Genomic DNA, 14525 nt, shown 5'->3' with positions numbered 1-14525 from the left:
GAAAGTACCTTGATGTGATGAAATCTTGATGAAATTTTATTTTTATATTCTGGTTCCTGCTACCCAGGCACCCCTGTTTTTTCTGACCACCCAGTCCTTACGTGCATGGGCCTCCAGACAGTCACAGATTTATTTGGATTGATCCAGAGTCTTCATCAGCTACACTACATACAATCTCAGATCTTCCTTCCTTCTGTCACATGTTGGAGATCCCCATTGCTGAACTGACTGACTTGGAACTGACATCTCTCTCCCCACGTCACCTCCTGTATGACAGCAGTAGAAGCTAAAGACACGCCAACTGCCATCTCTGACGCTGCATACATGGCATCCCTAAGTGAACTTTCGCTTCCTCACAGGTTCATATCCTCTGCATTGTTTATATGTTTGAGCCACTGTGCTTATTTTGCAGGTCATCAAGTTTTTTTACTATGCTAGTTTCTTTAGATTATCTACCTTAAAGGCCTATTTAACTACTGTCTATGTTATATTCGGACATTACTCTAGTCCCCAAACCAAATTAAGACTTGCAGGATTACTCTAACTGCTCCCCCATTAGCCCTCTTGAACACACATTTGAAACTATTTACTAAGATACTAGTCAATCGCTTGGCTCCCCTTGCTTGTCCGCAAGGATCAGGCGGGTTTCGTCCCGTGTTGTCAGGGAAGTGACAAAACCAGTAGGACAGTAGATTTGATAGAAGTTGCCAATCATTACTTCTTAGTTTGGATGTTGAGATGGCTTTTGGCTGCATTGACTGGTCTTTTATGTTGGCCACACTGGAGGCCTTTGGGTTCGCAGGAGCCTTCCTCATGGTAATATGGGCCTTTACTCCCTCCCCACAGCGCTGATGAAACTTGCTGATTTGTCATCGTACTCTCTCCAGGTTGCCCCCTCTCTCCTTATCTTTGCCCTTCATTGAACAGCTGGCTGCTAAGATACGTCAGAACCCAGATATTAAAGAGATCAGTATTCAGGATAGAGAACTTAAGGTCTCCCTCTTCACAGATGATGTTCTCCTCAACTTTACCTCCCCTCACATCACCTTGCCTAACTTATTGCAAGTGTAAGATGATTATAGTCACCTCTCTGGGTATAAGATTAACTCCTCTAAAACTGAAGCCTTGCGTATTAACATCCTCTAGGACTAGCTAACCCTCCTCCGCGGTACCTATGGTTTACAGTGGAGCACCACCTCCCTCCATTACCTTGAGATCCACTTTGGTCCCTCTTCCGCTAACATTTATTCTCACAACTACCTTCGGCTCGGTTGTTCTGTGAGCTCAGAATCCTAATGGACAAATGGAGGCCCCTAAATATATCCCTAATTGGCCATATGGCAGCAGTCAATATGACCCTTTTCCCGAAGTTGCTTTATTATGTTGAGACACTCCTGGCAGCAATTTTAATAAAGTCCCAATTTTTTCCATCTAAGATTTGGTCTCAGGATATAAATTTGTGTCAAGTTACCATTGTAATAATTGTGCATAGTGAAAACAGAGCCAAGACCCCAAGGGCTAAACCCTTTCCTATAATCTGTCTTTCTCTCCCATAATTTTATTATGGTTCATTTAATTATAACCCTCTTATATATTGATATTAATAATCTGAAATTTCAGTTGGCTATTATATAAAATGGCTAATAGATCAATGACCCTATAAATGGTACTTTTATGACTTTTTATTTATATTAATGTATTCAGCAAACTGAGACTCCAGTCCTTTACGCTTCCATTAGCATTGAAGTGGAGAGTGATAAAGAAAGTGTTTGGAAGTTACAGTATACATATATTATCACATGTGATTAGGGAAAACAATTCCTCTGTTCCATTAGGTCATTTATCAACAATGTACCAACAATCATGTGGAGAGACAAACATGAGCCAAAACACACTCCCCATAGCTGTATGCTTATTGTCATCACCAATCTACACACACCCACCAGACTAATATAGCATCAAATGAGAGGTCCTGGGACTTGTTGACCTTGTAGACCTTATATAAAAGGTAGCACTCATCAGGCTCAGATTATATTGAAGCATTTATTTACTTGACAGGGTAAATCTCTCGTATGTTTGTGTGTGAAAAAAAAAAAAAAAAATATATATATATATATATATATATATTATATATGTGTGTGTGTGTAGGTATGCATATACTTCTGTATGTGAATCATTTAAATTAATACGGTGGTTTATATTGTTTTTAGCGGCTGATTGTTTTATATTACATCAATTTGTCAAAATGATGGACATGTCGGATTTCGGGGAGGCAGCTACCTACCTGAGGAAGAGTGAGAAAGAGTTAATGATACAACAGACTGTGGCTTTTGATGGCAAGTACAGTATTTTATTTTCCATGAACATGCTGACATGGATGTATGTTGTTTTTCATTTATTTTTTTGGGGTAGGGGGTCTGCAGTTCCATGTTTTAAAACATTTTTGTACTATGTGTAGTGAAGTATGAATAATATATTAACATTATTGTATTGGTCAATACAATTATCCCAAATATATTCAGTTTTTTATGTTTTTAGGGAATCTTATTTTTTAATGTAAAAAAAAAAACAAAAACATTTTGAGGGAGTCTATCACTGCCCCCAGCTACTTTAAACTGCACCCATAATGCTGTAGATGCTGTAAGCAGAATGAAAATTATACCTTTCTTAAGTTTCAGGACCCCAGGTATGCGGTGAAAAAGCACTTTTATTCTTTATTTAAATGAGGATCTTAGAGAACAGGGGAAGTTTTCTTCTATTACTGAGCACTGCCGCATCATCACTAAACACACCCATCCTACATTTAGCAGTGGAAGGATCAACTCACACTTGATCAACGCCCACTGACCAGGAGGAGTAGGAGCTAAATGCAGGATTAACATGTTTAGTGACAATACAGCAGTGTTAGTAGTGGTATGTTCACACTGAGTTTTTTGCAGGCTGAAAAAATCTGCTTCGGGAATTAGGAAACTGTTTTTTGACAGTTTTTTTGTTTTTTTTTTTACATAATATAACCAAAATAAATAATATTCTAGTGTATAATTAACCACTTCCGGACCGCCCATAGACTATATACGTCCGGGAAGTGGTTGTCTAGTTCTGACCGGACGTACCTGTACGTCCATCAGAACACAGCAGCTGTACGGAGATCGTGTAGCTGCTTTCACTAGGAGCCGGCTGTAACTTCAGCCGGAGCTCCCAGAGAGATGGCAGAGAAGATTTATTACTTCCCCTGCCTTCTCGATCGCTGTGTATACAGCGCTCAATGAGCGCTGTATACACAGCTATGGACGCAGCCATAATTCAGCTGCCCTCTGACCCAGCAGACACGTGATCCGCCGGGAGCAGAGTCTTACCAGAGCTGCTGGGTCCTACAGGACTCAGATCAGCTCAGTAAGCTGTATATACACAAGTGCAGGAGGCTGTATTCCTCCTGTATCTGAGGTTAAATGTAGCAGCCCCAGTTATAGGAGAAATCAGCCTCCAGTACAAAAAAATAAGTGATCAGATGTCCCCAAAGGTCTCTTATTACCTTATGGGGACACAATCGGAAAAAAATAAAAAATAAAAATATAATAAAAAAGTTTTAAAAAAATGTAAATAAAATAATAATAAAAAATAAATTAATAATACGCTAATAAAACGCCGTTATTAAAGGTTATAGCCCCACCCCCGACGACACCATACAAAATAAAAATTACCGTAATGGAGAGGAAAAACTATATTATAAAGTTTTTCAGTGACACTTTGTGTTATTAAATTTCAAAAAAAAAAAAATTGAAAACCAGACACAATTTCCCTCCTATTTTGTTTATATTTTCCCAGATATAAAAAAAATTTAAACACATTCGAAAATAAAGATAACATAAAAATAAAGCCCTATGTGTCCCCGAAAAAAGACGCAAAAATTAGTTGACTGAGACATACGGAAAAATGTTACAGCCCTCAAAACCGCACATACAAAATAAACCTAAAATGTGTCTGGTCCTGGACCACAAATTGGCCCGGTACTGAAGTGGTTAAATATACTAAACAGAAAAACACCAGAAAAAATATATATAATCAAAATATAAATTTTATTAATATAAACTTGTACAGACTACACACAATAACGAACAATATATATAGGGGAACAAAATAAGCCCAAAAGGTGCGGTGAGGAGGAGGTATTAATGTATAACTACATATTATATGTTAATGGGATCACTTGTGCTATATAATACAAATATACCATCAACATGCAGGGGTTATATAAGACACCAAGCATATAAGTAATGCAGAAAGCATACAAACTCCAATGGAGTACCCCCACATAAAAAACAACATGTAAATCATGCACAGAGACCCATAGTGACATTACCTATACCGCCCTCCAGGACCGTACCATAACCCGACGCGCGTTTCGCCCGACCAGGCGGCCGGCGGCTTTCCGTACATATAATGGGAAGAGAAAGTCCGCGGAGGAAAACTTTGTGAACTTTCTCTTAAAAACGCTGCGGAAAGAACGGCAATGCGATCACGCAGCGGTTCTTTCCGCAGCGCTTTACTGCTGCGATTACAGCCCGTGGTGCCTTAGCCTAATAGAAGAAAACCTCCCCTGTGTTTCAAGATCCTCATTTGAATAAAGAAAAAATTTGCTTTTTCTCTGTATCCCTGGGGCTCTGAAACATAAGAAAGGTATCATTTCTTTGCTGCTAGCAGTATCTATAGAACTATGGAAGCAGTTTAAAGTAACTGGGGGCAGTGATAGACTCCCTTTAAACAACTTTTAAACAGTACATGAAGTAACTATTGTGCATTGGTGAAGTTTCATCTATTGGCAAGGTCATAAAAATGTATACTTGTTTAGACATTTGTTGTGTAGCTTCGTACAACATGTAAAACATTTACATTTACATTGTAATGCAATGCAATCTTAACATGCTCGATAGCACTTTCAAAATCAGAGTACATAGAGTATGTATCGACAGAAAAACTGAGATTACAGAAAATCAAACTATTTACAATCATGTACTGTTTACAGGGCATTGCCTCTATAGTTTCTAAATATCTGACCAGTAGCGTGGGTAGTTTTCTTTTATAGAGTGCAGCCTAGACTAGACTATGCTTCATATACTGCTCAGTTGTGACATAATAATAATCTTTCTATAGTACCAACATATTCTGCAGCACTTTGCAATTCAGAGGATACATATACTAATAAAATCAGACACTGCGGAGTAACAAACTAATTCCTGTAAGAGAAATGATATCACACAATATTGATGTAGTTCAAGAGGGGCTTGGATGTCTTTCTTTAAATCTGGAACATCACAACTTATAGTTACTGCATTTCTGTATTTAGCACATTAATCTGTCTTATTTGGAGATAGGAATGAAAATTCTTCCCATGAGGGGGCATTCACACTTGCACCCATGTCCGCCTACTGGGTCTCCATCCTATTCCCCAGAGAAACTGCATAGGGGACGGCTTCCCGGCAGTCAGTTTGAAAACCCATTCATTTCAGTGGGTTTTGTCTTGTCTTCTGGTTGTCTGACTATATTAGAAAACAAGCCAACCAGCCTGAAGTTGCACAATTGTCATTGCAGAGCATGTTCCATTGTACCCTGAAAAAGAAGCAGACTTGCGTAATAATTGTTGTGAATGTAATGGCCTTTTTTACTGTAATAGGAAAAAAGAAATGCTGGATACCTGATGATAAGGAAGCCTATCTGGAAGCTGAGATCAAAGAGACAGCTGGCGGAAAAGTTACTGTTGAAGTGGCAGATGGAAAGGTAAAATACACCATGCAGGGCCATTTTATCACATTGGTGGGCCCAGTGCAAAGGTTTCATAAATGGCCCCCCACAACATCACCCCTTAGAAATACCTGACCTACACAAATTATAATGCCCGTAGCTCCCACATGGTATAATGCCCCATAGTGGCCCTAATACAGAATAATGCCTCCTTAATGGAGTCATACAATATAAAGCCCCTCGGCGGCCCATCACTCTATCAAACTCCCCTGAAGAGGTATTAGACATTAACAGGTCCCCACAATGGCCCCTCATACATTATCCTTTCCCACGCCCATGTCCCCTCAGATATTATAATATAATCTATCCCTTCACTTTGCCTCCACAATATAATGTCCCTTTTCTATTTTGCCCCCACAGTATAAATTATCCCCTTCTAGGTTGCCCCTACAGTATAATGTCCCCTTTCCAGGTTGCCCCCACAGTATAAATTATCCCCTTCTAGATTGCCCCCACAGTATATTGTCCCCTTTCCAGGTTGCCCCTCCCCAGTATAATGTCCCCTTTCCAGGTTTCCCTCCAAGTGTCCTTTTTCTTTTCCAGCATATTCCAAGAAAATACTCACTTTTCCCCTTTACCCTATGTCTTGTGTCTTTGTTACCACCATCTTAAGGAAGCAACAAGTGCGATGTAAGTGACGTCACTACATCGCGCCTAATGCTCCGGAGCAGTACAGTGGGAGCAGAGACAGCGGAGCAACTGAATGGGAATGCAGGGAGCTCTCTGATTCACCATTGTACTCCACTCATCTGCATTGAAGTATGAAGATAAGTTGGAGCTGTGACACATTGGGGCGGCCCGAAACAGCAGGGCAACACTCTAAATACAGGACTGTCTCACTATCACAAGGCGTCCACCGGTACCATTGGGCCCAGTGCATCTGCACCACAGTTATAGTAGTTATATGGTTATAGCAGTCCATGTCTTAATTAGTTTTAATGGAAGTCTTAGTAAATAAATTCCAAACCAATAACAGTAAGCAAGTATGGCTTTTATTATTAGCAGAAACATATCTTTATAACATTAAACCAATTAAATAATGCTGAGATAGTTATTTTTTTATATATATATTTGCAAATCAGCCTGCAAGTGCCGTGGTGGAGGGTCTTATTTTCTAGATTTGCCCCCTTGTAGCCTAATGCAGCCCTTCTAGCCATGGATAATATTTTCTAGCCCTGTCTGCAGGCCAGTTTGCATTTACACAAAAAGAAAATTATTTCTACATTACTTCATTGGTCTGTGGCCACAAAGGTATGTTTCTGTTTCTACTAAAGCTTCATACATTAATATTGGATTGGGGGTCTTTGTTGACCTGGCAGGCTCCCTTAAAAAAAAATTGTTTGAAAGATTAGGTACACTTTATTTTCTAGCAGATATTTGTGTCATAATATAATTTATTAATGGATTTTGGTTCCTATCGGTGAAATCCTGTGCTGAAATCCATTTTCTGTTTCCTGTGCCAACATTGGCCAGTTTCTGACAGGGAGTATGGGGTAGTATGAGTGTAATACAGAAGGGCTAAGGCTGGAGGGGGTCATGTCAAACACATATCTCAGTCATTCGAAAACTTAGAATTGTACTTTTGGTCTCAAATGAAAGATGAAATAGCTCCAATATACACACTGGTGATTTGCGGTTTTTTTTTACTGAAGAGTAAATAAACTTTTCAAGATTTTATAAAACACCCTGGGTGAGTGCCCTGATAGTGTGTGTGTGTGTATATATATATATATATATATATATATATATATATATATATATATATATATATTAAGTATACAGGTATGTAGCTTTAAAGGGGTATTCCCACGTCACATACTCACCAGTCTTTACTGCTGTAAAATCTTCTTTTTTCCTGGTTTCTTGCATTATTTGGTGGGCGGGGTTTCACATGCAACCTGCCGTTTAGCTCTGCCCCCAAATTCGTGTGTAGCTCCGCCCACCCATATTGGACTATGAAGTACAGGCAGCAGCAACTCCATTCTGTGTTACAGAGACTGCCTGTCTCTGCCATAATGAACACAATTGAATTAGCTAGCCTGATAACTGGGAGAACAGAAGAAATGAAAGCAGCACCTCTCCCCTGAGTGCAGGAAGCTAGGTCACGTGGTGTAAACACAGGAATAGCTAGAAACACAGGCTCGCTCCCGTGCACTTAGCCCCTCCTCCCTCCCCCCTGAGAGCAGGCAGATACATCATTTGAGTTAAGTCAAGGGCTGTGTCAACAATGAATTGAATAAAGTAAGATAGTGGACAAGCAAAGCAGTTTTGCTGAAGCAGTGTATTTAGGAAAAGTCTTACATCCACATTAACAAGCAGTATAGATAGGATCCTTGTGATGGGACAACCCCTTTAAAGTGAGTCCACCACCATAAAAAAAACACTTCTAAACCAAGTATATGCTGTAGGAGCTTTTATTTACAAGCTACACATACCTTTCTTGTATAATCTCTATGTGTGGCCATACCACCCGGATCACTTGTATCCTTTTGGGGTTACCATCCAGTACCATTGCCTAAGTATAAAGACTAATGACCACAAATGTGAATGGGCCTGGCCATGCCCAGGCTGCCACAAACAGCTCATTTGTTTAGGGGAACAAGCCTCAATTTCTGGGCATCAAGCTAGCACTTTGACATAAGAAAAGTAAGGGCCCCTATAACAAAATGCAAGAGGAAGTATACTTTGTGGTGGCGAACTTCCTTTAATCCTTTCCCTTATATGTCTCTTAAGTTTTCATTACCATTATAAAGTGGGATATCACGTAGACTTCCGTCAAAGGGTATATGTTGGGAGTTCTTTCTAGCATGTGTCTCAAATGAGCGTTGAAAATATCTTGTGCGCATAGCATTAACTGTATTTCTTTGGTTACTTGTTTGTTTCTTCAGACGGTTGTTGTTAAGGAAGGAGATGTTCAACAGATGAATCCTCCAAAATTTGACATGATTGAAGACATGGCCATGTTAACACATCTGAATGAAGCATCAGTGTTATCCAACTTGCGTAAACGTTACGCGAACTGGATGATCTATGTAAGCTGCATTATATATTATTGTTTATATATTACTTTATATGGTATGGCTTTTAGCTCAACAAGCACTTTGTGCATTTATTGCATTTATAGGGTATTCCAGTCAGAGCACATTACTTCTATACAAAGCATGTTACCCCATTCACAGCACTTTACCCCCATGCATCCCTTGGGACCCCGATCATTCACAAGAACTTGGGTGCTTTGCATCCCAGTTTTGAATGGAGCAGCAGGACAGACGTGTGCATCGCTCATTTTATTTCAATGTAGTAGTTTGATGTATTGATTAACAATCATCATTTTTTTCCTAAATTTTAGACCTACTCAGGCCTTTTCTGTGTGACTGTGAACCCATACAAATGGCTTCCAGTCTATAAGACAGAAGTGGTGGCTGCCTATAAGGGCAAGAGACGTTCTGAAGCCCCTCCTCATATCTTTTCCATTGCTGACAATGCTTATCATGACATGTTACGCAGTAAGTATCATTTTGCCTTACTAACTTGTAATAAGTTGAAATGTAAATTTGATTATCATGTTCTGTATCTAATATATATTTTGAAAAACTTTTATTTGATAGATCGGGAAAACCAGTCAATGTTGATCACGTAAGTAAACTGAACTCTTTACAGAAAGTTGTATTAAATTTACAGCAAAAAGGACACAATTAGAGATGAGCGAACAGTGAAATGTTCGATTTGAGTAGCCGCTCAATACTCGACTGTTCGATCGAACCCCATTATAGTCTATGGGGAATAAATACTTGTTTAGGGGGAAACCACTATTTTACTCAGGAGGGTCACCAAGTCCACTATGACACCCCAGGAAATGATGCCAACACCCTGGAATGCAACTGGGACAGCAGGGGAAGCATGCCCAAGTCACTGTATTACGTTGGGATCCCTGTCAGCTTGCGATATGCGTGAGCTGTCTTTTTCCCATAGGAATGCATTGACTAGCGTTGATTGGCCGAATGCCATACAGAGTACAGCATTCGGCCAATCAACGCTGGTTCTGCCGGAGGCTCGTCTGTGAGAAGGCGGAGTCTAAGATCGGACCAGAATGGAGACTGCTGTGGACCGATCTTAGACTCCGCCTCCTCCGGCAGAACCAGCGTTGATTGGCCGAATGCTGTACTCTGTATGGCATTCGGCCAATCAACGCTAGTCAATGCATTCCTATGGGAAAAAGTCAGCTCACGCATATCGCAAGCTGACAGGGATCCCAACGTAATACAGTGACTTGGGCATGCTTCCCCTGCTGTCCCAGTCGACTACTCCAGAGATGAGCCGAGCTGAGCGCACGGCCAGCACTGCTACACTGGAGATTAAGCAGAGCTGGCCGTGCGCTCAGTTCGGCTACTTCGGAGATATAGCCAAGCTGAGCACACGGCCAGCACTACTACACCGGAGATGAAACAGAGCTGGCTGTGCGCTCAGCTCAGCTACTCCAAAGATGAGCCGAGCTGAGCACACGGCCAGCACTGCTACACTGGAGATGAAGCAGTGCTGGCCGTGCGCTCAGCTCGGCTACTCCGGAGATGAGCCGAGCTGAGCGCACGGCCAGCACTGCTACACCAGAGATGTAGCAGTGCTGACCATGCACTCAGCTTGGCTACTCCGGAGATGAGCCGATCTGAGCGCACGGCCAGCACTGCTACATCGGAGATGAAGCAGAGCTGGCTGTGCGCTCAGCTCGACTACTCCAGAGATGAGCCGAGCTGAGCGCACGGCCAGCACTGCTACACTGGAGATTAAGCAGAGCTGGCCGTGCGCTCAGTTCGGCTACTTCGGAGATATAGCCAAGCTGAGCACACGGCCAGCACTACTACACCAGAGAACCGCTGAACCCTGCTGCACACTCAGCTCTGCTGCATCTCCGGAGTAGTCTAGCTGAGTGCACGGCCAGCACTGCTACATCTCGGCATAGGAATGCATTGACCAGCGTTGATTGGCCGAATGCCATACAGAGTACAGCATTCGGCCAATCAACGCTGGTTCTGCCGGAGGAGGCGTAGTCTAAGATCAGTCCACAGCAGTCTCCATTCTGGTCCGATCTTAGACTCCGCCTCCTCACAGACGAGCCTCCGGCAAAACCAGTGTTGATTGGCCGAATGCTATACTCAGTATGGCATTCGGCCAATCAACACTGGTCAATGCATTCCTATGGGAAAAAGTCGTGCATATCGCAAGCTGACAGGGATCCGGAACAGATAGAGTCCCAAAGAGCTCTGTGAGTGACATTCCCACCTAAATAAAGGTAATCCCTAACTAACCCTGCTAGTACATCTGTCCCTGTCTCACAATCACATAGTTCACAGTCTCATATGAACCGGATATTAAATCCACTGTTCGTATAAATTGGATGTCACCTGAATTAGCCAGTCAATTACTTTTTCCAATTTTTTTTTCAATGCCTCCGTTGTCGTAGTTCCTGTCCCACCTCCCCTGCGCAGTTATTGGTGGAAAAAAAGCGCCAGGGAAGGTGGGAGGGGAATCAAATTGTTAGTGAGTTTGCCACCTGGTGTTCGACTCGAATCGAACATCTCGAACAGCCTGATATCCGATCGAACATGTACTCGATCGAACGCTGTTCGCTCATCTCTAGACACAATATATGCATAAACCCAGTAACTTAATAAATATACCTGGATCATCAACCTGGCTTACATTTTTTTACAAAGCAAACTTCATGAAGAATTTGTGGCTAAATCTCCATGAGTTACATGCATATTTATTGTAGATTTGCTGTAGATTTTGCTTGTCCAGTTTAATGTCCCCCTCTAGTTGTCCTGGCATATACTATTAGGATGATTGTAGGAGCATTATACTGTGAGATACATTACAAAGAGAAATGGATGGGAATGGGCTGACTCAACATGGAAGTGGGTGGAGCTAAATTTGCAACAGCGCACATTCTGTCCCTCTTTCTGTCCTTTGGAAGTCGGGAGGCAATCTAATAAATGCACAGTTTCCTTGAAAAAGATGTTTTTATACTCATGGAAATGAGGTTCAAGTGCAAAGGGGCATGCCAGAGCCTCATCTACCTATTTATAAAAAAAAAAAAAAAAAAAAAAAAAAAAATCAAGAAAATCTATTTAACAAGCTAAAGGTAATTTTTATGTAGTCTCAATTAGAAAAATTCATTTCAGAATATTTTTTTCTATCTGTTAAAAAAAATCTCAGAAAATCTGTTTTAAGCATACATATAATCTTGAATTATACCCATATATGCACATACCACAGATCGTAGCAAGAACACTGTAAAGTGTCAATTTCCATCATACATACCACATAGATCTAGATATGCTGTTTTTGCCTACTCAGCATTATTTATGATATTTTTATTAAAGGGAACAGGTCTTCAATTGAAGCTCAGCAAGGGTACAACACCAAGAGCCCCATTCAAGTGAGCGGGCATGATCTGAAATAAAAAACGTTGCAGTCTCTTCAAACAGCTGATTGGCGGGTGTCCCAGGAATCAGACTCTGCTGGGAGGAACTATCCAGAGGATAGGTTATTGATAGGGTTGAGCGATCGGGATCGTAAAAGATCGGATTCCGATCGGCGATCGAGTAAATTTCATGATCGTGATCAGAATTTTGACACAATCTTTTCCAGCGGGATCGAGATCGGAGGTTATCTCAAGATCGGCTCAGCCCTAAAAGTGACTTTTCCCATAGAGAAGCATTGATTAGGGTTGAGGATCGGGATCGGAAAAGATCGGATTCTGATTGGCAATCGAGCAAATTTCACGATCGGGATCGACATCGGCTGGAAAATGATCGGAAATTGGATTTTGAAATCGATATTGAAATCTCAAGATCGGCTCAACCCTAGTCATTGATTGATAAGCCCGGAAAATCACTATAATACTTCATATATTCTCACTTGTATTTCAGTGGAGAATCCGGTGCTGGCAAGACTGTAAACACGAAACGTGTAATTCAGTACTTTGCTACAGTAGCTGCGATTGGCGACCCTACTGGTAAAAAGAATGTAAGTATTGGTTTAGAAGTTGATTCTAAAGTAGTTAGCAAATCCTCTGTATATTCATTAATTTGAGGAGACAATTTGTCTGCTAACTATCACTAAGAAGAATACTACATGACAAATGTCTGTTTTATTATTCTCGATTTAGCCTGAAAATAATGATAGTGATTGTTTGGGTTTACAGAAAACATTAAATCTGCACCAGAATCATTAAAGCATTGGTGGGACCTATTAAAGGATGCAAAAAACTGGTTATGATGCAAGTGGTGAAGCATGGTAGAATAAATGAGCAATAGGTCTATCTGCAAACAGCTGTTACACAGTACTTGGCCCTCATCCTTAGAGAATAGAATTTTGGCTGGCTAAGATGTCTTTGAAGCAGCTTTATAGGGTAGGGGGCACTGCATCTCCTTAAAGAGGACCTGTCATAAAGTATAAAATGCTAGATGAAATACATCATACGATTCTTGCTATTCTCCTAATTCTCTCTTCTCCATGTGGCCGAAAATCTTTTATATTCTTATAGGAAAACATAAGATTACTGCCCGAATGGAGAATCAGAGCTAGTGTACAGATAATATCCCGGGGTTTATATCTTTTGAATGGGTGGAAGGATTTAACAAAAAAAAAATAATGCCAAATTGTCGAAGGGAACAGCAAGAATCAAAGAATGTATAATTTATTTAGCATTTTCAACTTAGTAACATATCTTCTTTAACTAGATTAGTCAGTATGGAGTTTTACTATCACTTGCATAAGTTTGTTTGCAAAAATTGGGATAAACCAATTCATACAGTATTAGTCTTAGTTTTAGGCCAGCCTATGTCTTTTTGTACATTTACTCCACATTATTATACATACAAGTGTGGTTGTGTAAATGTCATATCTTCAGATTCATCTGCAAGTATTGATTTACTAAAAATTGAACCAATATTATATTTTTGTATTACAGCAACCAGCAACAAAGACTGGGGTAGGTAGAAACATTGGATATCCAAAAATATATTATTCTATTAGATTTCCATATATTGGTACATGTTGCTATCTAGTTTGTTTCTTTTCTTTTTACATCTGAATATGGTCGGGGGTGGATGAATAGCCATGTTACAAGTCTGAGCTTTGAGAGAGGCTCATTGGCACTAAAAACTAAGGCTCATACACAGTACTGTAATAAGGCATTGTACAGCGAGCCATAGTTTGTACAAGCTAATGATGTCATTTGGGATGTAAAAATAGTTGACTTCTTTTAATAAAAACTGGTATTTACAGCTTACAATGTAATGCTTATATGAATATATTGCCAGCAAAAAGTACTTGTGAATTTGTCACAATTCAGATATATTTGGCGTTTAAATAGATTGTCTTTGTCTTACATTACATTTTCTTTAAACATCTGAATGAACTAAAAGTATCTGACAAAATAAATATTGCCTATTCATGTAGAAGGAAATAACAGATTTTTTCTATGTTTGCAAAATAGTCAGAGACAATTTGACGCTACGTTCACACTAGCGTTCGGCAGTCCGTTCTGTGGTTTCCGTCTTCTGCATGCAGACCGGGTCCGGCCGTGAGCGGCGGTGAGCGTTTTATGCTCTCCGCCGTGAAACTGTTTTATTTTAATCGGACACAGGGTACTGCATGTCTGACTCTGTGTCTGATTTGAAAAAAACAATTTCACGCCGGAGAGCATAAAACACTTACCGGCT

The 14525-nt window shown here is 40.4% G+C and overlaps 1 protein-coding gene across 1 annotated transcript in view; it reads left to right on the top strand.

The window, feature by feature from the left end:
* The first annotated feature begins 2245 nt into the window (after positions 1-2245).
* The window catches only part of LOC142194097 (myosin-6-like), a 58825-nt gene continuing 46545 nt past the window's right edge, over positions 2246-14525 (top strand). Inside the window, exons 1-7 of the mRNA XM_075263121.1 lie at positions 2246-2336; positions 5672-5775; positions 8688-8831; positions 9149-9305; positions 9408-9435; positions 12729-12825; positions 13772-13792. Of these exons, the coding sequence (XP_075119222.1) occupies positions 2246-2336; positions 5672-5775; positions 8688-8831; positions 9149-9305; positions 9408-9435; positions 12729-12825; positions 13772-13792 (642 nt within the window). The remainder of the gene's footprint in view (positions 2337-5671; positions 5776-8687; positions 8832-9148; positions 9306-9407; positions 9436-12728; positions 12826-13771; positions 13793-14525) is intronic.

Source organism: Leptodactylus fuscus, chromosome 2 (genome assembly GCF_031893055.1).
Source record: "Leptodactylus fuscus isolate aLepFus1 chromosome 2, aLepFus1.hap2, whole genome shotgun sequence".
In the NCBI taxonomy this organism is placed as follows: Eukaryota; Metazoa; Chordata; class Amphibia; order Anura; family Leptodactylidae; genus Leptodactylus; species Leptodactylus fuscus.
The sequence above is the reverse complement of the archived record's forward strand: the minus strand, read 5'-3'. Positions and strand labels throughout refer to the sequence as shown.